The sequence below is a fragment of the Canis lupus genome, chromosome 8 (genome assembly GCF_048164855.1).
Source record: "Canis lupus baileyi chromosome 8, mCanLup2.hap1, whole genome shotgun sequence".
Lineage (NCBI taxonomy): Eukaryota > Metazoa > Chordata > Mammalia > Carnivora > Canidae > Canis > Canis lupus.
Window position 1 is genome coordinate 71,192,138 of NC_132845.1, and position 23,767 is coordinate 71,215,904.

General features: G+C 57.6%; 1 protein-coding gene across 2 annotated transcripts; it reads right to left on the reverse strand.

Moving 5' to 3' along the window:
* Nucleotides 1–483: 483 nt before the first annotated feature.
* Nucleotides 484–17,298, reverse strand: STX1A (syntaxin 1A). 2 transcript variants are annotated; one of them, XR_012035930.1, is made up of 10 exons: nt 17,179–17,298; nt 8,687–8,764; nt 8,428–8,527; nt 5,691–5,765; nt 4,928–5,001; nt 4,719–4,827; nt 4,549–4,622; nt 3,734–3,871; nt 2,154–2,329; nt 484–1,868 (listed from the first exon to the last, which is right to left on the reverse strand). XR_012035930.1 is itself a non-coding variant. In XM_072837466.1 (10 exons), exons 1-10 carry the CDS (start codon nt 17,206–17,208, stop codon nt 1,791–1,793), a joined length of 867 nt encoding a protein of 288 aa, XP_072693567.1. In that variant the 5' UTR covers nt 17,209–17,298; the 3' UTR covers nt 484–1,790. The 2 variants fall into 2 exon arrangements, 1 of the variants encoding a protein (XP_072693567.1); XM_072837466.1 differs by having other exon boundaries at nt 2,154–2,264.
* Nucleotides 17,299–23,767: the final 6,469 nt, after the last annotated feature.

Below are 23,767 nucleotides of genomic sequence, written 5' to 3' on the forward strand. Positions count from 1 at the left end.
AAAAGCATTCTTTTAACCTACAAGGAACACCGGTAGATTTAATTTCGGGCTGTTTATTCCAGCATGAGGCAGATTCGGGAAGGATAGGCAAGCGGAAATGTGTCTGTGGGACCCACTGACCTGCAGCTACCACCGGGCCTCTGGTTGCCCTCTAGTTAAAGGCATTCTGCAGCCCGTGGCCTGGGCTGACTTTTGGCCTTGAGCTGCACCAGCTGTCCATCGGGCCAGCTTTCAGGGTTACTAGTGGGCTGTAGCATGCTAAGACTGGGGGCATCTGGGGATCGCTTGTGACTTCTGGGAAAAAGCAGGAGGAGGGTATGGATATGGCCCACGGGACAGAACAGGCATCATCAGCCTTTAAGCTGGGGTGGAGGGGCCCTCTGGGCCCCTCCGGGCCCCTCCTTCCTGTTAGTGCTGTGCACGTTCACCCTGAAATTCTAAGGCTAGGATACTGGTAGCAAAAAATCTACAGCAGAGGCACGGTACAGATACAAATGTTTATTCTACATAAAAATTTCACAAAATGGGCAGCTGGTTGTACCAAGACCTTTGGTGAAGGGGTGAAGGCGGGGAGGGAAGTGGCTGATAGAGAAGGCAACAACGGACAGTGGTCACAGTCACTGGGTAGGAGCAGAGCTGAGGGGAAGGCAGGGCACAGATGGGGCCCCGTCCCCTACTGCATGCACTCGCATGCATACTCCTAGCCTGTCAACGAGGAAGAGGGGTCTCGGGCAGGGGCACATTTCTGACTTGAGAAGCCCCCAAGACGGGGAGGAGGGAGGTGCTCCTCCCTGGCTGGCTGCTGAATACTGCATCCCAGACACCAGACACCCACGTGGCACGTCAGTGGAGGACAGCAAGGGCAGGATGTGATTGCAGGCCTGAAGTAAGTCTGATTTCCCAGAGCACAAGGGAGCAGGGACCACTGTCCCAAACATGCAACGCACGATGGCTTGAGAACCTGACCAAGGCCTGCCGGGAAGAGTGGCTGGCCCAGGGTGTGGGTTTTGGCTATGGCAGAGGCCCTCTGGGCTCAATCTGCTTCCCTAGCTCCAAGGGTGGCTGGAAACCAGGCACCAGACAGCCTCTGGAAGTATGTTACCTGGGGTCAGGGAGAGCCCAAAGGGGTTGCTCCTGGGGCTGTGGGAACATGGGAAGGGGAAATGCCAAGACCCGCTGGACTCTGCCCCTAGGCAGGGGAGGGAGCCCGGTCTTGACACAGCCAAAAGCCACCTGGCCACAGCACCCTGAGCCTCCCTGGCAGTGATGAGCTGTTAGAGGCTTAGAGCTGGGCTGTCTCTCAGGGCCACCCTTCCCCTAACCTGAAAAGCAGCACCATGTGGCCAGCTGGTCCCCACCCCTCAGGGGGCTCGGCTTGGGACAGCTGGAGAGGTCAGGGCAGATGGGCCAGGCAGTAGGAGGCAAGGTTGGGGTCCAGAGAGAGTCCTGGTCCCAGGAGAGGGCAGACCCCAGGCTGGAGTAGAAGGCAAGGAGAGGGGAGCATGGCTACCCTGGGCAGTGCTACCTGGGAAGGGTGAGGCGGCCTGGGCCAGGGCCTGAGTCTGTTCTTTGCTGACCTGCCCCACCCCACCGGCTCCTCAGTACAGACACACACGGTCACAGAGATCATGCACACGACGGCTCAGGGTGGGGTGGGTATGGAGGGCCCGATGGCAGAGAAAGGAGCAGGATAGTATGGGAAAGAAGGGGCTCCCAGCCAGAAGGCAGCAGCAGCCAGGGGGCCTCCTGAGGGCAGACCATCCGGAGTAGAGTGGCAGGTGGGATGATTTTTATCCAAAGATGCCTCCAAAGGTGGAAGCAATGACAATGCCCAGGATCACGCAGCAGATGATGATCATGATCTTCTTCTGCATGGGGGAGGCAGGAAGGAGTGGCCTCAGACACAGGCTGAGGCTGAGAGCTGGGTCAGAGCTTAGAGGAGTGGGGCACACAAGGGAGAAGAGCCCCTGAGTGGCACTGAGGGCTGGGGGTCCGGAGGATGGAAATAAAATTGGACCTGGGGAAGGTGCCGCCCAGAATGGACCCAGGAGGCGGTGATGGCAGGGAGCTGAAGAACTTGGGGTGAGGGCTCAGATGGAGTCAAGTGTGGGGAGAGACCTTGGGGCTCTAACGGGCAGAGGGGAGCTACTGACCCGGCGCGCCTTGCTCTGGTACTTGACAGCCTTCTTGGTGTCAGACACAGCCCTCTCCACGTAGTCTACCGAATGTTCCACGTTGTACTCGATCCTGTCAATCATTTCCCCCTGCAGGGCCGGTGTCCGTGAGCTCCAGGGGGGTCCCCCTCAGGGCAGGACTCTGGGAAAGCACCCTGAGATCAGAGAAAGAAAAGTGGAGGCATAAGGATGGGGTGCCACCTTTCACCTGTACCCCTCGGGCCAGGTTCCCTGGGCAGCTTCCTCCTCTCCCTGGGGAGCAGGCATCCTGGGGAGGAACTGGCCATGCAATCTCAGCCAAGGGGGTAGAGACCATGCAAAGGGCGCTCAGCTGGGCCAGGAGTGAGGCGGAAGGAGGCAGGGCCTGGAGTTGGTGCTCTGCACAGGGTGCCACTCCTCGTGGGCATGGTGGTTCCACTCAGCTCTGTCTTCCGTCTTCAACATTTAAGATACCCTGCCTACCCCTGTAGCCCTTCTGAGCCATCTGGTCCCAGCAGCCCCTAGATGCCACTCCAACCATGATGCTGCCCAAGATCCCCCAGCAGCAGCGATGTGAAAAATGACCACTCCCTTCAAGTCCACTGCTTGCTTCCTCTGGGGTCCGTATCCCCAAGGTCTATTAGCTGATGGCAGCAGCAGCCTCCTCGGGGCCCCCCGGCTTCCTGACTCAGTTCATACCATGCCCATACTCAGTCTAGAAGAGAATCCAGAAGCCCAGAACCGCCGTCTCCCTCTTGTTCACACCCCCTTCCCCTAACCTTAAGCTCTAGCCGTATGACCTCCTCAATGAGCTGGGGTCTTGCCAGTCTCAGGACTGTGCTGCTGCTGGTCCCACTCTTCACACACCATGGGAAGTCTTCCGAGCCCAAATGCCACCTCCTCAGGCCTTCCCTGACCACCTCCATCCAAAGTGGCCACCACAGGGACTCTTACAGTGTTACCCCAAGTGTGGCCCTAGGACTAGCAGCATCAGCATCCCCCTCAAACCTGTTAGAAATGCAAATTCACGGGTCCCCACTCTGACCTACCAAGCTCTGGGCATAGGGACCAGGAAACCTACAAGCCTGCCAAGTGATTCCTGGGCCCTATCCAGTTGGAGGACCACTGCCTTATCACACTGCCTCCTCCTAACATCTCCTGAGCACCCAGCACAACTCAAGAACATTCCATTTGTCATTTACTTATGCTGCCTTTCACCCAACACACATTAGCACAGGCCCTCAGCTGTCCTGGTCACTGCTCGATGTCCAGCTCCTAGAAAAGTGGCTGTCCGCAGTGCTCACGTGACAAACGGGTGATAAGACAGGACAAGGCTGGGTGTAGGGCCATGCAGGACCATGCAGCACCCAGAGCCCAGTAGCAGAGCCATGCAGAGGATGGGGTCCTTCAGATGGGCACGGCCCTGGAGGCGTTTCAACAGGGGGTGGTTAGTTACCTGGAGCCTTGGTCCCTCCCCAGCAGGGCAGCATGTCAGGCAAAAAGGGTAGGGGTTAGTGCAGCCCTGGGTTGCTGCTGTGGGCTCAGGGCGGGTGGAGGGCAGTGGGGCCCGAGGCTCTCACCTGGCTCTCCACAAGCATGGCCATGTCCATGAACATGTCATGCAGCTCACGGATGCTGTTCTCTAGCTTGATGATCTCACTGTGCCGTGTCTCAATCTCGCTCAGAGCCTGCTTTGAGATGCTGGAGTCCATGATGATCTAGAGGGTGGGAGCAGTGGGCTGGGACCCAGGAGCCTGCTCCAGGGGGTAGGGACGGGTGCCAGGGCCAGGACAGCAGGCCAAGAGCAAAGGCATCTGAGCTGGACTTCTCAGTATTAACGTGGGGCTAGTGACACTCCCCGCCTGTGCCTGCCACACAGTAACTGCTCACCACCCTTGTACAGAGACCAACTTGACTGCCCCAAGGACCCAGGCCTTGAACCACCTTTCTCCCCACTCCTTCCGGTCAGCCTCCCAGACAGGGTAACTGCCCCTCCCTCCTCTCCTGGAACCCACAGACCCTAGCTGCCTTCATCCCTGTGTGCCACCTCTTCCAGGATGCCGTCCCCGCTTGCTCAAGCTTCACTTGAATGTAGAGATGGCCAAGGGCACCCATGTCTCCCAAGAGAGGAAAAGGGCCCTGAGGATGGTAGTAGGAGCCCCTGGCCAGTGGCAAACAGGAGAAGCAAGAAAGTAGACCCAGTTGGGAAGAACCAGGAGACAGGTCTTAATTATACCTTTGCCACGTCATTTGCGTGGCCTCAGTCTGGTCCCTCTTCCTCTGGGGCTCAGCCTTCTCTGAAACCTGCCTCACAAGGTGGCGTGTCCAGAGACTGCCCAGCCCCAGCACTCTGGACACACAGCAGGGGTACGGGGTGAGGGGAGTTCACACTCACTCCGGAAGCAAAGATGGCGGGGTTCCCACTCTCCAGCATGTCCTCCAGCTCCTCGCTGGTCGTGGTCCGGCCAGCTGCGTGCAGGGGTCTCAGTGAGCCCTGCACACTCCGCAGGGTTCGGCCGCAGCCCCGCCCCCGCCCTCGGCCCCAGCCCCACGCCCTCAGCTCACTGATCTCCAGCTGCCTTTGGATGCGGCCCTTGCAGCGCTCGCGGTAGTCCGACTGTGTGGCGTTGTACTCGGACATGACCTCCACAAACTTGCGGGACAGCGTGGAGTGCTGGGGGTGTGAGTTGGGGGTACAGGTGTCAGGCCCAGACCCGCAGGGCACCAGGGCCTCCGGTGCCCGATGGCCCGCCCCAGAGCCCCACCCGCAGCACCTGTGTCTTTCGGATCCTCAGGTCTGCGGATGAGCGGTTGAGGCCTTCTTCCTGCTCGATGCTCTGCTCGATGCCTGGAGGCATGGAGGGCTGCTGAGCCATACCTGTCCCCTCACCAATGTCCCCTCCCCATCCCCATCCCCAGCCAGGATCTGGCTCGGGACCTCCCCAGGAGAGGGTCTAGTATGCACTGTGAGGGGGTCTGTGGGCAGCAGGGGGAAGCAGGAGCGCCAGGCACTGATGGGGGCCGACACGCACAGGCATCTGCAAGGCCTCGGCACACAGCAAGCTGTGCGTGTGAGTGCTTGCTTGTGTGAGGCTGGGCAGCTCAGGCCCACCATGCCTTCTGCTCAGGAATCCCATGTGCCCAACGAGGGCCCACACCCAGTAGGGTCAGTCTAGTGGCCCCGATCTGCAGGAGCTCTGCACCTGTGCTCACACAAACACACCAGGGCTTCCAGGCAGGACCAGGCAGTGCTGACCGCCCCCTGAACCCCCTCTTGCTGAAGTGAGGGACAATTGCCCGGGGCGGGGGGGGGCACTCCCTCACTGAAGCCTCAGGCATCTGTCCCAAGGCACGGCCCGAGCCTGGCCCCAGACAAGCCTTGCCAGGAAGCAGCTGTGAGTGGGCACATGACGGCACCCACAAAAAGGAGACCAAGACCTAATGTACCCGAGAGTCAGCAAGACCCCAGGGCCACGCAGGGAAGCGGGCCCAGAGTGCCCCTCTACTGCCCAGACAAGGCCTGGAGCTTAGACTCACTCTTTAACTTGGAGCGAACTTTGTTTGCTGTCTTCTTGATGTCAGACATGAGCTCCTCCAGTTCCTCCTTTGTCTCTGGGGAGGGAGAAGGGGGACAGGGTAAACCCGGGGCTCCCCCTGTGACCTGATGCTCAGGCTCAGCCCGCGGGCAGGCCCAGGTCCCAAGCCTTCCCCTTTCCGCGGGCTAAGGCTCTGCCTGCCCCTCCAGCCCTGGGCCTGGGGCCACAGGAGCTGCAGCCTCACCCCCTCTTGTGCTGCTTCCGAGGAGCCTCCTTTCCTCCTTCTCTGGCTCTCCCACCCCCTGCGGATAACAGACGGGTCTAAATTTAAGGCAGAAATAATTGTGGAGCAGCTGGCAATGCTGGCATTGGCACTGGGGAACATTTACTTGATGCTTGCCTGAGTCGGATGGGGGGGGGGTGCGGGCTTACCTAGAGTTACCTGGTAGCTCTGGGGGGATGAGCATCCAGCCACCAGGGTGACAGAGCCAGGGGCCAGGGAGGCTGAAGTGGGTCCCCCTCCACTGAGCACCTTGGGTGGGGTAGACCCTATTCTATGCAGAGTCACTGCTCCCCCTTTCCAGGTGCTGAGCTCAATGGAGACCAACTGCCGAGTACCAGTGGGTGGATGGGGGCATGAGGCACCTGGCCTGTGTGGGAGTTGATGGAAAAGAACCTCAGGGATGTGGGCCCCCTGGCACACAGGTGGCCCTAGAGCAGCAGGTGGCTGGTCCTGTGACGGCAAAGCTGGGGGATGGCCACAGCCTAGTGTTTCTGGCCCTTGTTCCAGCTGAACTGTCTCTCTAAAGCTGGCGGAGGCCGTGGGGGTACCCAGCTTGCTCCACCCCAGTGAGGGGTTAGCTGGCCAAATGGGACAAGGTGGCTGCCTCCCTCAGCAACCTGCCCCAGCTCAGGGCAACCCCAGGACTCTGCTTCCCGGAAGAAACCAGGACTGAGCTCTTGCTCGGCCTTTCTTACCCACCATCTGCTTTCCTCTGGGGCTGGCTGGCCCTCTCCTAGAGGGTGTTGGAAGGGCATTTACAGCAGTTACTTTGGGTGGGCACCTACTAAATGGATTGGGAGGTGGGGGGCTTCGAGGAGCGGAGGAAGGCGCTTCATTCGTACAAACAAAGGAAACTTACCAGCTGCTCTGACGTCTCTGCCTCTTTTGCTCAGATCCAAAATAGCCCAACCCGGATGGCGGCCCCCAGGGAAGGCAGAGCAGGCCTCGGCCGGGAGAGCCCCCTGCTTGCTGCCACCTTTCCCGGTGACTCCTTGTTAACTGCTCCCTCTGCTCTAGAACCGGTACCGGGGAGCCCCCTCCCTACATCAGTGACCACCGGCTGGTCCTGACTCACGGTGGCAAATCTGAACTAGCTGCTACTGACCGTACGACGCGAGGAGACTTTGTGCGGAAGGTGGCACGAGGCAGCTAAGATAAATGAACAGGCATCTGTTGCCCTGTGCTCACCCCGTCTTCCAGCAGGTGAATGCCCTCGCTCTTTATAGGACTCTGTTCCCACAGGTAGCCCCTTCTGACTCTCATCAGGAGGGACACACACGAACTCAGACACACATGCACATAAAGACATAAGATGTCACATGCTGCCATCCCCAACAAATGTCTGGGGGCAGGGGCAACGCGTGATGGACACCCTGAATGTGTGCTCTGCCTTGGGTAGCCCCTCTCTCCTTCCCACGCATTCCAAGGACAGTCTCCCGGCTCCCTGCGGACTCATTTTGTTTTCCAGGGGCCTGGCACTGCACCTGCTTAGCTTGGCACTGGCCTCAGGTTCAAACACACTTTAGGGGCTGTGGAGAGATTTCTTGTGGGGGCTTGAGGGTGCCAGTGGACTGGGGCTGAGGGGCCACAGATAGGAAGGCCCTGCTGGAGAAACCCATCCCTGAGTGCTTCCCCTGGCCCTCCCATGGCTAGGACCCTCCCCCTTGCATTGTTGGGGCTCCGTGAGCTGGTGTCTTCCAGAGGCGCTGGAGCAGCGAGAGGAGGTGAGCAAGCAGAAGCAGTGTGCACTTGCCCAGGTTATGGGCCTGGGCCCCCAGCGCTGTCACTGACTCCCCCAGGCTGGGAGGAAGGAATCTCAGGCCTGTATGCTGTCAGCCTGGCACAGGGCAGTGTAGTCATCAACACCTCCCCAGGAATTGGGACAGCAGGGTCAGGGGGACCTGTGTGGGGACAGAGTGGAACGCAGACACACAGAGGCTCCCTGTGCGGAAGGAGAAAGGTGACTTCCTGGAGCCCTGAGAATGCCCAGCTCTGGGGTACCAGGGCCAGGTGCCAGGGCTGCTAGCTCTTTCTGGAAGCTCCTCCTGCTTGGCCGGCCTGCCCTCCCACGGTGCTGAGGCTCAGCGCTGCCATCTGCTCCCCCGGGGAGGCTCAGGAAAGGGAGGGGCTGGGCGGAGAGGCTTCCTTTTGAGCTGGGCAGCACCCACCCACCCGGCTTACCTGGAGAGGGCAGGGCTGGCCCGAGGACGGCCGCCCCACTCACACAAACCTGTGTGAGACCCAGGTCCAACAGGGGATCCCAGGCACTAACCCCCACCCCGGGCCTCGGCCAGCTGTGTTCCCCAAAGCTTTCCATGAGGGCCAGGCCCAGGTACCCCTCAGGCGACACACAGTGTGGGTGCTGGGGTTCTAGGAAGCCACCCTCCCCTGCCCCCCCGCCACAGCAGCGCCTTCTAGGAGGCCTGAAAGCCACCCCTCAGTCCTACACACTCACTCTCGTCAGGGTTGGGGGAGGCCAGGATGGCGCTGTGCTTCCGTTTCACCTCCTCCACGTTCTCTGAGATCTTGTCAATGAAGCCTCGGATCTCCTCCACCTGCACACCAAGGCCAGCCGGTCAGGAGGAGATCCAGCTGGAGGCCCGTGGGCCCTGGGCAGAGGCTGGACCAGGCTTCGGGTGGGGTGGGGGTGAGACATGGGCCCCCCACCAAGGTCTGCCAGAGTATTCGAGGATGTGGGGTGTGCTGGTTCCCACCTGTTCAAAGAACTCATCCATGAAGCCATCCCGGTCCACAGTGACAGTGACATCGTCATCATCATCGCTGTCCTTGGCCTGCACAGGGGTGTGTACACGTGAGCAAAACTCTGGTAGGCCCACAGGGTCCTGCTGGACCTGGGACCATAAACTACCCAGCATCCACATACTGCAGGCTTGCAGGCTCAGGTCCAGGGCCCTCACTGCTGCCCTGTGTCCTCTTAGCAGGGATGAGGTCTGGCTGTGCCCTCAGCTCCCAGCCACAGCGAGACCTCAAGGACCCCAGGGGACCCAGCATAAAGACAGAAGCCCTGCCTGCCGAGCTGGTGATGGGGAAAGTCTCTACCTCTAGGCCAGGGACTCCTTCCCCGGCCCAGCTGCCTGCCCCCTCCCCACAGGACTGGGGTCCTCCCAGCATGGCTCTCACCCAAGGGGACAGCTGGGAAGGCTTGGTTCCCTGGCTAGGGGCCCCAACTCACAGACCTTGCCTGAGACAGGCTGCCTGGACACCAGCCTTTTCTACTTTCTGGTCCTGAAGCTTTTTTTTTTTTTTTTAATATTTTATTTATTCATGAGAGACACAGAGACAGAGGCTGAGACACAGACAGAGGGAGAAGCTGGCTCCCTGCAGGGTGCCCTATATGGGACTCGATCCCAGGAACCCAGGATCATGCTCCAAGCCAAAAGCAAATGCTCAACCACTGAGCCACCCAGGTGTCCCTGGTCCCAAAGGTTTTAATTGGGATGGGGCTCAAAGTTCCCAAGCTCCCTTTGGTGGGGGGGTATGTCAGGAGTGAGAGGCCTGAGTGCCACCCACACCTGCCTCCAAAGAGGTGGGATGCTGACACAAGGGCCATCCCATTGCACCTCAAGCAGGCCTGAGAGATACTGCCTGCATGCAGCCTGTGTGTGTGCAGCTCTGCAAACTCAGCTCTCCCCCCGTCATTTTTGTTTTTTAATTTTTATTTATTTATTTATTCACAAGAGACACAGAAAGAAAGAGAGGCAGAGACACAGGTAGAGAGAGAAGCAGACTCCCTGCAGGGAACCCCATGCAGGACTCCATCCCGCAACTCCAGGATCATGCCCTGAGCCGAAGGCAGACACTCAACCACTGAGCCATCCAGGCATCCCTTCCTCCGTCATTTTTTTTTTTTAATTTTTATTTTATTTTTTTATGATAGTCACAGAGAGAGAGAGAGAGGCAGAGACACAGGCAGAGGGAGAAGCAGGCTCCATGCACCGGGAGCCCGACGTGGGATTCCGAGTCTCCAAGATTGCGCCCTGGGCCAAAGGCAGGCGCTAAACCGCTGAGCCACCCAGGGATGCCTTCCTCCGTCATTCTTGACCTCAGACCTCAATTCTCTGTCCCGCCAGGCCCAGAGCTGGGCCCTGACCAGCCTGAGAGGCCAGTCTTCACCTGGCTCAGGGCCTGCCCTAGGCCCCACCCCACCACCCAGGGAGAAGCCGGACAAAAGCCACCCCCATCCGGGGGCAGAGTAATCACAACACCTCCAACTTCCCAATGTGCTGGCCAAGCTCATCCCCCATCAGCCTCACCCTCACCTGCTTGGAGTCGCGGCTGTGAGCAGCCCACCATGCTGAAAGGGCAGGGGCCAGGGTCCCAAGGGTGGGACTGTTCCCCTCAGACTGGGGTGATGAGACTTGGTCACACCCCTTCCTGTCTCAGCACCCAGGGGGAGGTCACCTGAGCAGGCTGGGCACCAGCCTTCACCTGGATCTCTCTTATGTCAGGGTCAGAGCCCAAAATAGGGCCCGACGGAGGCCAAGGGACCTGGCAGGCTGCTGGGGAGGGACAGGTTCTGTGCCCCGCGCAGACAGCGGCTGGCTGAGGGACCTGCCCCTGGGTCTGTCTGCTGCTGGCAGCGGTGGGGACAGTGACTCCTGGCTGCAGAAGGCTAAGACGGAGTGGGAAGGCACAGCATGGTCTGTAAAGGGCTGTGCCCCTGGGGCTCTCAGGGTCCCACTGCCCCACCAGAGTGGGACCAGACAGGAGAGGGGGTTGGCTGGGAGCTTTATGGAGGCGGCTCTGACAGGCCCCTCTCATCAAGAGATCACACCTCCTCCCCCAGCAGCTAAAATAAATCCTCGCTCCCACAAGTGCCTGTGGCTGCTACCAGGTGGCCCCCTCCCCCCAGCCAGGCCCACCTATAGACAAAGAGACTCTAGAGGCCATTTCCACACTTTTGAACGTTGCCAGGCACAGGAGCTAAGCTGGAGGAGGACTTGTTAGAGAAACTGAGGCAGAGTACAGTCTGGAGGAGCCCAGGGCCCCCTCTGGGGCAGCCTGCTAGCCTTCAGCAGGTTGCCCTCTCTGTCTTTTTGGGGTCTAAACAAAGATAGGGATGGACAGGAAAGGACAGAAGGAGAATTTTCCAGCTCTCCTCCCAGAAAGAGTAATGACCGGCTAGAGCCAAAGACAAGGGCATCAGAGTTTCCAGAGACGAGAGCCGTTGCCAGAGACCCCTGGGATCTGGCCTGGAGTCTCTCCCTGGGCCTCGGCTTGCCTGTCTGTAAAACAAGGACATACGTTCTCCAGCAACCAGCAGCTCCAACCTGCTCCCTGCACAGACTTCTCAGAAAACTGAGGCTGGAGTCAGGGAGTTTCTGGGAAGTCAGGGAATGGCAGGAAAGATGCCCACGGTCTCCTCCAGGACCTCTGGCAATGAAGGCAGAGCCGAGGAAGGGGACCCCTGGGCCAGGGCCTGACTGGGGCTCCCAGGTCAGGATCCACCCCGAAGGTACCATTCAGATTGATCCCAAAGTCAACTGGAGGGTTTAGGGCCTGACTTAGAGCCTCGGTCACACCAGTGGTGACTCCAAGCAAAACTTTGAGGGGATTCTCCGTGAGGACCCTTTCCTTACCAAGTCCTAGCACTTCTTCCTCCTCAGGACTTTTTACCCACTGCCCCCCTGCCCCCCATCACCTCACTGCCACAGCCTGAACCTGGACCCTGGCACACCCCACCTATACCCATCTCCCTGCCGCTACAACCTACCTGCTGACATTCCCCTCATCCTTAGATGCCACTTCCTCCCAGAAGCCTTCCCCAGCTGCCCCAGATCAGTCTCTTGCTCCTCCGGTTTCCCACACACTATTCACATCTCTCCTGACACGACAGCCACAGACTCTCAGGCCCTAAGGGACCTGAAAAGTCACCTTGGCCTCAGCTGCCAGCCTCAGCTTGCACACCCCCTGTGATGGAGAGCTCACTGCTTTCCTGGGCAGATCTGCCCACCCTGGCCTGCCTCGATTGTCCCTTTCCTGTGGCATGGCCCCACGCCATAAAGAACCTGTTGGTACCCTCTCCCTGGGATCTGAAGGCAATGTCCACACTTTCCCTGGGTTTTTCTTCTCAAGTTGACCATTCCCTTTCCCTCAGATCCCTCTCAGGGCCCTAAGTTGCAGCCCCTACCCCAGACTCATTTGGTCCAACCTCTATCATGATAGAGTTTGTACATGATACAAACTGAATCTACTGTTGGTTGTGCTCTAAATTGTACCAAAAAGCTGGCCATCCCCTCCCTCTTTTTACATGGTTTACCTCTGTTAATGCAACCAGAGATCAATAAAATTGATCATGTAGTACTTCCTGTCCAGAAAAGCCCCAAGCCCTTCCCCACCAATGTCTACTTGGCTGGATTTTAGGCTCAAGCTAAGGACCTTCTTTCCTGTTTAATGTCTTCATTTGTTCTGATCCTTGTTGGGCTTTGTGAGACTCTGATGGCTCATGACTCTGTTGCCCCCTGCAACCTCATCCACATCTAGGCCAGAGCCCTATGGCACCTTTCTAGAGACATCCTCAAGGTTAAGTAAGACCCCAATCAGGTTTCACTGGACACTAAGGAAATGACAAACCCCAAGCCCAGATGCACTCCTGACCCAAAAGGAAGGAGGAACTAGGCTGGCATGCCATCTCCTAATGTCCTGGGATGGTCAGGGTGGACCACGCCGACACGTACAAAGGGGGCACCCGTATGGTTTTGAATCATGAGGCCCCCAGCTCCCTTGGAAATCTGCCAGCCCTCAGAGAGGGCTGGACTGGGGACCTGAGGTGGCAGCTAGAGTGGTGGTCATAAGCCCCAAGCTGCAAACATCTTCAAGATTAAGCCCCTGAAGGGAAGCCTCTGACACCATATGAGCACCCTACCAGCCACCTGGCCCAAACTGGGCTCTGCCTCCGTCTCCTGTGCCCCTCCTCTGAAACTTCCCATTCCCAAGGACTCCCTAAATCAGAAACTGGGGTATATCTACATTCTTCCTCTTGCTCTCACATCCATCCAACATTTGACTTGTTGTGGTGTTTTCTGTTCATCCATCGGTGGTTTCAATCCTGCTCCAGCACCATAATCCCCTGGAGGGTTTAAAGAACCCCCCCCCCCCCGACCGCCCCGCAAAGCCAGCTTCCAGGGCTCTACCCCACAGACACCCAATCAGAATTTAGGGGTGTAGAGCTGGTAAGGCTAAGTTTTCAAAAAGCCCCCCCTGCCAACTCCACCCTGGGTTGAGAATCAGTGGTCTGATCCTACTCCTCTCTGATAGACTCTGGCCTCATGAGGCCTCTGGTCCAGGCACTCAGGAATGAAGCTGCACTGGCCAGAAGCCCTGAACTTCTAGCGGATGCCAGACAGCTCTGGTGGTCTCTCCTGGCAGAGGCTCCAGGATTCCAGGATACCTTCCTGGAAACAAAAGTGTGATTCCTCCAAGAGGCTCCAAGGCCAGGCAGCCTTCAGGCCAGTCCCCGGGGATGGATGGCGGGAGGCCAGGCAACAGGGTTGATTCATTCCTCCTGTGCAGAACTTGCTGTTGTCTGCCTCGAGGGCTATTTTCCCCCCCTCCTTCTTTTAAATGACGAATCAAAGTCAATACCACTAGAGCTGAGAGACCCAGAGCTGAGTCAGGGGTATGTGAGGTCAAGCTGGGTCTCGAGGAACGAAAGAGGGGCTCCCTGTCCCCACCCGGCCCTGGTCTGATCCCCTCACCCTCTCCCCATTCTATGTATGCCCTTCTCCACCAGATCCCTGCCACTGAGCAGGGCCCCAGGGCAGCTCCAGGAGGTAGCCTCATCTGGTAGAGAGGAGCTGGCCTCTGCCCCACACCCCACAACACACTGTGTGACCCTGGCCCTTTCCAGACCTCAGTTTTCTAATTTGTGAAAGAGGAGGTTGGACTAGATAGTCCCTGAAGGTCATTCTGGCTGCACCCCAGATGAAAATGTGTCTAACCCATTGTTTCTTCTGGGAAACTCTAAGGAGACCTACTCTTATATTCCTATTTCTCCACTCAGCAAGGCGGATCTGGCTGGCTCCACTGTGTGATGAAATGGGCACAGAGAGGTTAAGGCAAGAACCTCCCTGGTGTTGCCCAGGACACCCAGTCTCTTCTCAGCCATGAGAGAGAAAAGGGGGAACAGATGGACAAAGGGGCACACTAGGCTTCCCTACCCACCCAGGCCTACTCCAGTGAGGGGGCATCAGACCACCCACTATTCTCTCTTGTTGGGCATTCCAACCTCTCTGCCTTTACTCCCATGGGTCCCTCCTTTCAGACCACCTTCCCTCCTCCCATTTATCCCCAACTCCTGGACCACCCCAGGCTCTCTTCTTCTAGGAAGGCTTCTTTCAGGGTCTGGCTGCCCCAACACTCCCTCCTCTCTGTCCTCTGTCCTCAGCAGGCCCCATGTGCTGCACATGGCTCAGCACAGAGATAAACACCCTCTGGGCCCAGGGATGGGTGGTCAGCTCCAAGAAGTTCTCAGAAAGGAAACCAGGGAGGCCTCTGAATGAGGGGAAGGAAACATCTGCATGCCAGGTAGGGCTGCCCAGGGGACACCTTGCCCCAAGTCTCTCCGCTTGTGTGACCCTGGGCAAGTCTTTGCCCCTCTTAAGCCCCTGGCTTGCCTTTCTGATCTCCGAGGGCCCCCGATGATCCCTTCACTCTGTACAACTGAAAGATCAGCTGCATGGGAAGCGGGAGCTGGGGAAGGCTGGAGGGCTGGGCCTGGCCTGCAGAGCGCTGAGGAAATGCGCCAGCTCCTTCCCCAAGTGTGACTTTTATAAATAAGCTCCCTTGCCTTCCTTCCAAATGTGGTGGCGTTGGGTGGGGAAAGAGAAAGGGGGAGGGAGGGAGGGCTGGCAGTGGTGCAAGTCACTGCCCCAAGCACCCCTCTGTCCAGCCCAGGCAGTACTGGCCTCCTGGTTCCTGGGGATTCTGATCTGAGAATTCTGATGCCTGGGGTTCGAAGTCTCCCCTAAATACAGAGACAGATTCAGAAGACCTGTGACCACCCCTTACCCTGAGAAACTAGGCTTTAGGTTTTATTATCTCCACTTTCATAGGTGGGAACCCAAGGCCCAGAGGGAGACTTGTGGGAATGACAGCCCCCCCAACCAGACTAACTGTCCCACCCCACCCAGTGTGGGCTGCAAGAAACCCCCAATGGGCAGGGCCACCCAGCAATGGGTTCAGTTGCCTCCCTAGGTTCTGAATGCCTGAGGGGTGGGGTCTAGAGGAAGCCTCAGTGAATTCACAGAGAAGCCAGGCCTTACCATCTAAAGGACCACCATGGCTAGTGTTTATGTTATGTCGGTCGGGGTGTGGGGGGCGGGAGGGGTGAGGGGTCACAGAGACACACACCAAAGCAAAAGATCTGGGTTCAAGCTCCCTACAACCCAAGCTCTCCTGGTGGTTCCCCAGTCCCAGACAGATTTAAATCTGTCTTTGGGACTAGGCAAAGCCCTTCTCTACCATTCCTTTTGAGCTACCATGAGTCCCACTTGCTCTCTTGTTCCTCAGTTTCCCCTTTAGCAGCGAGGATGACAGCTGATGAACCAGAGACCCTGTTACATGTAAAGGACTGTGTTCCCCTACCACATATACTCTTGTCTGACCCACCAGGCACCCAAACATCAGCAAATGCACCACATGGCTATTCATTCCCGAGATAACATTCTTTTTGACTCAACGTAGCACAGGAAGCTTGAGGGCAACCGCAAGGGCTGGCAGGGGAAGTGTTTAGACATCATATATGACATGAGGGACCATCTTCTTCCTTTGAAACCTCCTGAGGTTTACCCTGGGGGCTGGGCTTTTGGCCAGGAATAAATGGTCTGATGGGAGGGTGGGGGCTGGTAGCCAGAGCAAGCGGGGTGGTGGTGGAGATGGAGGCAGGAGAGTACAGATCCCAGCTCCAGACTGCCCAGGAGACAAGCCTGGTATAATGGGGGAGACGGGGCACAAACGTAAGGAACCTCTGGATGGAAAGGTCAAGCCAGGGTATCAAAAACCCAAAGTACACTTGAAACTTTCCATATAAGAGGACCTCAGTCTCTAGCTGCAAGTGGGGTATCTGGGGGAGGGCTCTGCGCAGCCACTGAGCTACCTGCCCCCCGCCCCCAACCCCAGATCAGGACCGTGGGAAGGGCACCTGCTAGACAGGAGGGTGGTCAGCGAGCGGATCAGACAAGAGTCAGCCTGGTCTAGAGCCCTGAGGCCCCCCTCCCCCAAACACAGGCTTCATTTCCTTCTTTGCCCCCACACGCCCCCAGGCTTGCCATCTCTAAGGGCAGAGGTGAGAACGTCTGGTAGACGCCAGACGCCAGGGGAGAGGAGGGAGGGGGGGAATGAGGAGCATGTCAGGGCTGGGAGACGGTGGGCTCTGGTCAGAGCCTTTGCGCAGCCTCTAACTCCCCCCAAACCCCGCCCCAGGAGCCACACCCCAGGGGCCTCGGAGGCACAGGTGGAAAAATAGGTTCAAGTTGGAATCAGACCAGGAACCCCGGAAGGGTGTGAAAACTGCGCCCACCGGGGCTCCCCAGGTGCCAGGAAGGTAGACGGGGCGGGGGTGGGGGGGTGAGAATCTGACCCCTCTGGGGCCGAGGTGGGCAGCAGACCCGGAGCGCGACGGGGGTGGGGAGCCACAGGTGACGGGAGCCACAGGTGACGGAGGCGGCGGGGCGCCCCGCGGGACAGCGCCAGCGCGAGCAGCGCGCCCCTCCCGGCGGCCCGGTTTCCGCAGCGCGCCCCGCGGCGGGGCTCAGGCGGGGGACCGCCCCCGGCCGTCGTCCACACCCGTGCGGGGGACAGGGGGGCCAATGACGAGGCACAGTGGGGCGACAGACACGGGACCGGCTCCGCGGGCCGCGGGAGAGGTCAGCGCTCGTCCCGCCACCGGCACCCGAGAATCGTCCTCCGACCCCCCAAAACAAGGGGGCGCCGAAAAGTTTATCCAGGACCCCGGGCTCCGGCCGCCAGCCCGCGGGCCCACGGCGCCGAGCTCACGCGAGCCCGTGACCCGGAGTGGGTCCGAGGGGCGGGACCGGAGGGGGTCCCCGGCTCCGCACCGCTCCCTCCCGCCCGGCCGGGGACGCAGGGGCCGTCGCCCGGGGGCCGCCGAGGCCGAGCGGGGGGCGGCCGGAGCGCGGGACGCGGGCGGCGAGCGGCGAGCGGCGGCGCGGGGGGCCGGACTCACCGTGCGGAGCTCCTGGGTTCGGTCCTTCATGCTCCCGGGAGTGGCAGCGGCGCCGGCTGCAGCCGTGTGAGCCCCGCATGCGCGGCGGCCGCCCCGCGGCTGCGCAGCGCCCGCCCGGCCCCGCCCCGGCCCCCGGGACCCCGGCCCAGCCCGCCTCCCCGCCCCGGCCCCGCCCCCGGCCCCCGGGACCCGGCCCCGCCCCGGCCCCGCCCTCGGCCCCCGGGACCCGGGACCCCGGCCCCGCCCGCCTCCCCGCCCCGGCTCCGCCCTGCCTTGGCCCCGCCCCAGCCCCGCCTTCGGCCCCCGGGACCCGGCCCAGCCCCGCCCCCGGTCCCCCCGGACCGCGGCCCAGCCCCGCCTCCCCGCCCCCGCCCCGCCCCGCCCCGGCCCCCCGGCCTCCCGGCCCCCGCCCCGCCCCGCCTTCGGCCCCCGGGACCCGGCCCAGCCCCGCCCCCGGCCCCCCCGGACCGCGGCCCAGCCCCGCCTCCCCGCCCCCGCCCCGCCCCGCCCCGGCCCCCCGGCCCCCCGGCCCCCGCCCCGCCCCGCCCCGCCCCGCCCCGCCTTCGGCCCCCGGGACCCGGCCCAGCCCCGCCCCCGGCCCCCCCGGACCGCGGCCCAGCCCCGCCTCCCCGCCCCCGCCCCGCCCCAGCCCCCCGGGACCCAGCCCCGCCCATACCCCAGCTCCGCCGCGGGCCCCGGGCCGGCGCCGTGGGGTCGCAGCCCTGGGACCCGGTTCCGCGTGTCGCGTGCCCTACGCCGCGCGCTCCCTGCTTGGGATGGGGCCGCAGAGCCCCTGCTCCGTCCCTGCACTCAGCCTCCCAGTAGCCCATCCCTCGTTCTTCACCTGGATCTTCACCCCCAGAGCTCCTCACATCCCTGAGGATTTGCAGGAGGTCGAAAACCCCTTGATTTTATGGCCTCGGAACCTCTAGCACTCCGCTCCAAAAACCTCCGCCAGCCAAAAACCTCCTCCAGAGTTCCTACCCTCTGAGCCCTACCCTTCCCACTTTCCCCCAACACCTCATCCAGACTCAGGCTCTGGCCCCTCTTTGCCCAGGGTTTCTCAGTTCATAGGTCTGATGCTGGGTGACCACCCTGTTTCCCTTAGTGTCCACACCCAGCGGGACGCAGGAACCCTTCTCTCTCTGGGGAAGGGAGATCTAAGCTCAAGCCTGCTCTCCTGCCCCTTTCCCTACAATCCCAACCCTGAGTCCCAGCCCCAGGCCTGAGATCCTATTTGTCTCTATAGCTGGGGGCAGTTAAGCCTGGGGCCCAGTTCACTGTGGCACTAATGGAAAGATCTTAGCAGCCTGTAGAGGGCTGGTAGGTGGGGGCTAGTCTGTAGCAGATGCTTCTGTTCTGATCCCTGCCAGCATCTTGTTGACATAAGCAGCCATATACTGCCCCCAGCTGTCCCCTCTGTGTCCTGGCCCAGACCCTCCTCACCTCAAGCCAAGCACTTCCTCTTCCCTTCCCCAGGGCTGCCAAGGTGTTCTGGAGCTGGGCCAGCCCCCTGCTGCCCAGTGTGCCTGGGCCTGGCACTTCTCCCAGACTGGGCACAGGTTAGCTGGCTGGCAGACAGGCTAGGGACACTGTTCCAGCCATCTCTCCTTCCCTGGAAATCTGGCCAGAGACTGACTAGCTTAGATGCCGCCTGGCATCAGAGGCAGCCACACCCTATCCAGTTGTCCAGACCTCAACCTTGAGCAGCCCACAGAGCAAGCATTGGTGGTGCCCCCCATTTGGCAGATGCACAACCAGGACTCATTTGCTAGAGAGACTTGCCAGGGTTACAGAGAATGAGTGGCCGGGAAGGTGCTACCTGACTCTTAGTCCGGAGTGCTTTCCCGTGTACAGGGTGAATCGGTGGGGTGGGTCATGGGTGCACTCTCAGAGCCCAGTGTCTGGCCCTGTGGAGAGAGGGCAGGAGGGGGAGACACAGCTTATGCCCTCAGAGGGCCCCAGTGTCATACCACGCATCACTTATTAATATACATATTAAATGGTAGTATGAAAAATGAATAAAGAATAGATGTGTGCCTTTCACCTTAAACTCTTCTGTTAGAGGTCTTACCCTCAGTCAATCATTCATTCATTTATCAAACATTACCTAGGAAACTATGCTCGAGCCACTGTTTTGCACTTAAGATGTAACATAAAGGGAGAGACAGACATGGTTTCAGTATGTGAGGCATCTTGGGTGGCTTCCCAGAGGCCATGACATCTGAGCTGGGTGTTGGAGAAGTGAGATTGCAGCAGGGAATGGTGGAGGTGTTCGGGACAGAAGGAGTGTGCCCAGACACTGGGGGTGAGGCGGGGAGCATTTGGAGAACCTCAGAACCTTCTGTGGCACTCAGGTGTGAGGGTGTGCATGGGTAAGAGATGAAGCCAGTGAGGGAGGCCTTCCTTGAATGTTGAACTTTATTGTGCAGACAAGGAGGAGAGTATCAAGGATCTGACTTCCATTAACCAAAAATTAACTGAGCTGGGGCTCCTGGGTGGCCCAGTTGGTTTAAGTGTCTAACTCTTGATCTCGGTTCAGGTCTTGATCTCAGGGTCATGAGTTCAAGCCGAGTGGGCTCTGTGCTGGGTGTAGAGCCTATTGAAAAAAAAAAAAAAAAGTTAACTGAGCATCTACAGTGCACTGACTATTCTAGATCTTGGAGACATGGTGGAAAACAAGACAAACAAAAGTCCTTGCCCTCATGGAGTCCATGTCTAGGAGAGGAAAGAGAAGATAAATAACTTCTAAGGTGGTGATAATATGCTATGGAGAAAACAAAGTAGGAAGTAGTAGTAGGGGATGCTAGGTTTGAGGTTGGTTTCCTATTTTGTTCTATTTTATTTTTAAATATTTATTTTAGAGAGAGAAAGTGAGTGAGCAGGGGGAGGGGCAGAGGGGGAGAGAATCTTCAAGCAAGTCTAAAGAGGGGCTCTACCCCAGGACCCTGAGATCATGATCTGAGCTGGAATCAAGAGTCAGCACTCAACCGACTGAGCCACCCAGACACTCCTAAGTTTCCAAAATAATTTCAACGGTCAAGGAGGGCCTTGCTAAGAAAATGACTTTTTTTTTTTAAGATTTCTTTTTTAAAGTAGTCTCTACACCCAAAGTGGGGCTCGAACTTGCAACCTGGAGATCAAAAGCCCCACATCCCACCGACTAGGCCAGTCAGGCTCCATGAGAAGGTGGCATTTGAGCAAATATAGAGCATTCTGGGAAGAAGGAGCATCAAGTGCAAGACCATGAGCTGGAAGCATGCCTTGCATGTTGGAGAAACAGCAAGGAGGCGTGGATGTCTGGAGCATAGTGGGTAAGGAAGACCTTAGAAGAGGTGAGGTCAGAGAAGTTGGGGAGGAGCCTTGTAAGTGACCACTTCCTTTGGCTTTTTCTCTGACTGGGATGCCAGCCACAGGAGCAGATAAGGGACGTGAGGAGAGCTGAGATCCATCTTGGGCTTTAACAGAATTGCTCTGTTTGCTGGGTATAGAATACAGATCTTCATTGAGTTATAGTGGGGTAACACCCCGATAAACCCATTGCAAACTGAAAATATCCTAAGGGGAAATGCATGTCATACACCTAACCTACAGAACACCATAGCTGGCCTTTTTTTTTTTTTCGAAAGATTTTATTTATTTATTCATGAGAGACACAGAGAGAGAGAGGCAGAGACACAGGCAGAGGGAGAAGCAGGCTCTCTGCGGGGAGCCCGATGTGGGACTCCATCCCTGAACTAGGATCACACCCTGAGTCAAAGACAGATGCTCAACCACTGAGCCACCCAGACGTCCCCACCATAGCTGATCTTAAGCGTGCTCAGAATATTTGCATTAGCCTGCAGTTGGGCAAAATCATCTATGATAACACGGAGCCTATGTTATAATAAAGTGTTAACTCTCTCATGTGATGTACTGAGTGTCGTCCAGAAAGTGAGAAGCAAAGTGGTTGTCTGGGCACGGGAGGGCTGTCAGCGCAGAGGTTCCTCACCCTCGTGATTGCTGCAGATGCCACGACCCAGCATCACGAGAGAGGATCGCGCCTCATATCGCTAGCCTGGGAAGAGATCCAGATTCAGAATTCAAAGTATGGTTTCTACTGAATGCATATCTCTTTCACACCGTCGTAAAGGCAAAAACATCATAAATTGAACCATCCTAAGTCTGTGTCTGTAGACTGTGAAGGGCTCTGGGGAGGAAGGAGGGATGCCATTTAGGAAGTGACCGCAATCATGTGGGTGGCTGGGATAAAGGTGACAGCGGTGATAGTGATAAGTGGTCATATTCTGCATACATTTTAAAGGTAGAGCCAAGGGACGCCTGGGTGGCTCAGTGGTTGAGCATCTGCCTTTACCTCAGGTCGTGATTCCAGGGTCCTGGTAATGAGTCCTGCATCAGGCTCTCCACAGGGACCCTACTTTTCCCTCTGCCGGTGTCTCTGCCTCTGTCTCTGTGTCTCTCATGAATAAATAAATAAAATCTTAAAAAAAAATAAATGGAGGTCAAGCCAACTGAGAAAAAAGAAGAATTCAGGATGATTGGAGTCAAAGTTTTTGACCCCAACCCCTGGAAAGATGCTGTTACTGCTTGCAAAGTTTGAGGAAGAACCGGAGGAGGGGTAGGTTGAGGGTGAGAGTAGATCAAGATTTGGGTTTGGGATATATAAATTTTGAGTTGCCCATTACACCAAACTGGGGAGGGCAAGTTGGTCATTGCCCACATGATCTGGATTTCATGGGAACAGTCCGGGCTGAAGGCAGCCGGCATAAGTAGTTCTTGGAGCATGGGAAGAGCTTGTAGCAGTGTGGAGGACAGCTAGAAGTAGTGTCTAGGAGAGAGACCTTGACCAGCTGAACAATCGCAAGACCTGTTGGCCTGGAGGAGGGTCAAAGATGTTCCAGAGACTTATTTAATATTACTATACTGTATTTCAATTATGAAAAGAATGTTTGTTATAAAACAGTAAAACAATTAGGGGAGCCGAGCCTGGCTGGTTTAGTCGGTACAGCATGTGACTTTTTTTTTTTTTTTTTTTAAGATTTATTTATTTATTTGAGAGAGAGAGAGAGAGAGAGCTGGGGGGAGGAGCAGAGGGAAAGAGAGAATCCTCAAGCAGGCATCCCACTGATCGCAGAGCCAGCCTTGCGGGGCTCCATCCTAGGACCCCAAAATCATGACCTGAGCCGAAATCAAGAGTCAGATGCCTAACGGAATGAGCCACCCAGATACCCCAAGCATGTGACTCTTGATCTTGATCTTGGGGTTGTGAGTTCGAGCCCCATGTTGGATGTCAAGATTACTTAAAAAATAGGGATCCCTGGGTGGTGCAGCGGTTTGGCGCCTGCCTTTGGCCCAGGGCGCGATCCTGGAGATGCGGGATCGAATCCCACGTCGGGCTCCCAGTGCATGGGGCCTGCTTCTCCCTCTGGCTGTGTCTCTGCCTCTCTCTCTCTCTCTCTCTCTGTGAGACTATCATAAATAAATAAAAATTTATTAAAAAAAAGATTACTTAAAAAATAAAATATTAAAAAGACGTTAAGACAATGAGAGATATTATGAACTAGAAGCAACAGGTGCTGATGACTGAGCATGTACAGAGAAAAGCAGAACTGGCTCCTGGAGGAGGAGAGATCCAGGGGCAGGGGAGGAGTTCAGACCAGACACCTGTGAGCATTTAAGGTGCTTGCCCAGATATCTGGGGAGACATGCAGATGGTCAATGAGGAGTTCATGTGCAACACCAGCTGGAAGCTCAGGAGGCAGGAGTAGTCTGGCTTGGAATGAAGAGGAAGTTGTGGGCCACAGTCCACAGAGTACACGCCTCCGTGTGCATGCATGTGTCTATGGAATAAGAAACAAGGGATGAAGTTGGAATGGAATACTCTCTGACAGGTGAGGGATGGGCAGAGACAGAGGAGCCAGAAACACTGCAAGGGCTAAAATAGAAACTGCTGTACAAGATGCCATACATCCCCAGAGCAGCCATCTCCCTGGGATCAGGGACTGCTTCCCAGAGTGGGGGCACTTGAACTGAGGCTCAAGGGATGTGTAGGAGATGGCCAGGTGTTCTGGGCCAAGGGTGTGAACAAGGTCAGGCATAGTGAGAGAACAGAGCCTATTCCCTGTGGGAACCAGGCAGTCCCCATAATACACATTCACCTTCTTAAAAAAAAAAAAAAAAAAAAAGAAGAAGAAGTAGGCTCCAAGCCCAGGGTGGAGCCCAATGCAGGGCTTGAAATGACAATCCTGAGATCAAAACCTGAGCTGAGATCAAGAGTCAGATGCTTAACCTCCTTAATCTGAGCTATCCAGATGCCCCACCTCATTCTTTAATGTGGGTAGTTGATGGATATTTGGTCCACACCAATGACCTATAAAACCCTGTCCCCACTTTAGTCAAAGGGGCATCTCTGTGGCATTCTGCACTCTACTTGTACATGGCAGTCAGGTTTCCCTGTTGCCCCCAAGGGAAGAATCCTGATATCCCAATAGAGATTTTTCTTTCCTTTGTGGTCCAGCCCTGTGTCACCTCTCGGAGGCCACCTTCCCTTGATGCAGCCACGATGCCTGATGCCCACTTGGCACATTCC

Coding starts and splice junctions, on each gene's coding strand:
- STX1A (XM_072837466.1), bottom strand. CDS start 17,208: ATGAAGGACCGAACCCAGGAGCTCCGCACG. Junction 8,528..8,686: donor TGGATGAGTTCTTTGAACAG/GTGGGAACCAGC, acceptor CTTGGTGTGCAG/GTGGAGGAGATCCGAGGCTT. Junction 3,872..4,548: donor CCGCCATCTTTGCTTCCGGA/GTGAGTGTGAAC, acceptor CCCACCCTCTAG/ATCATCATGGACTCCAGCAT.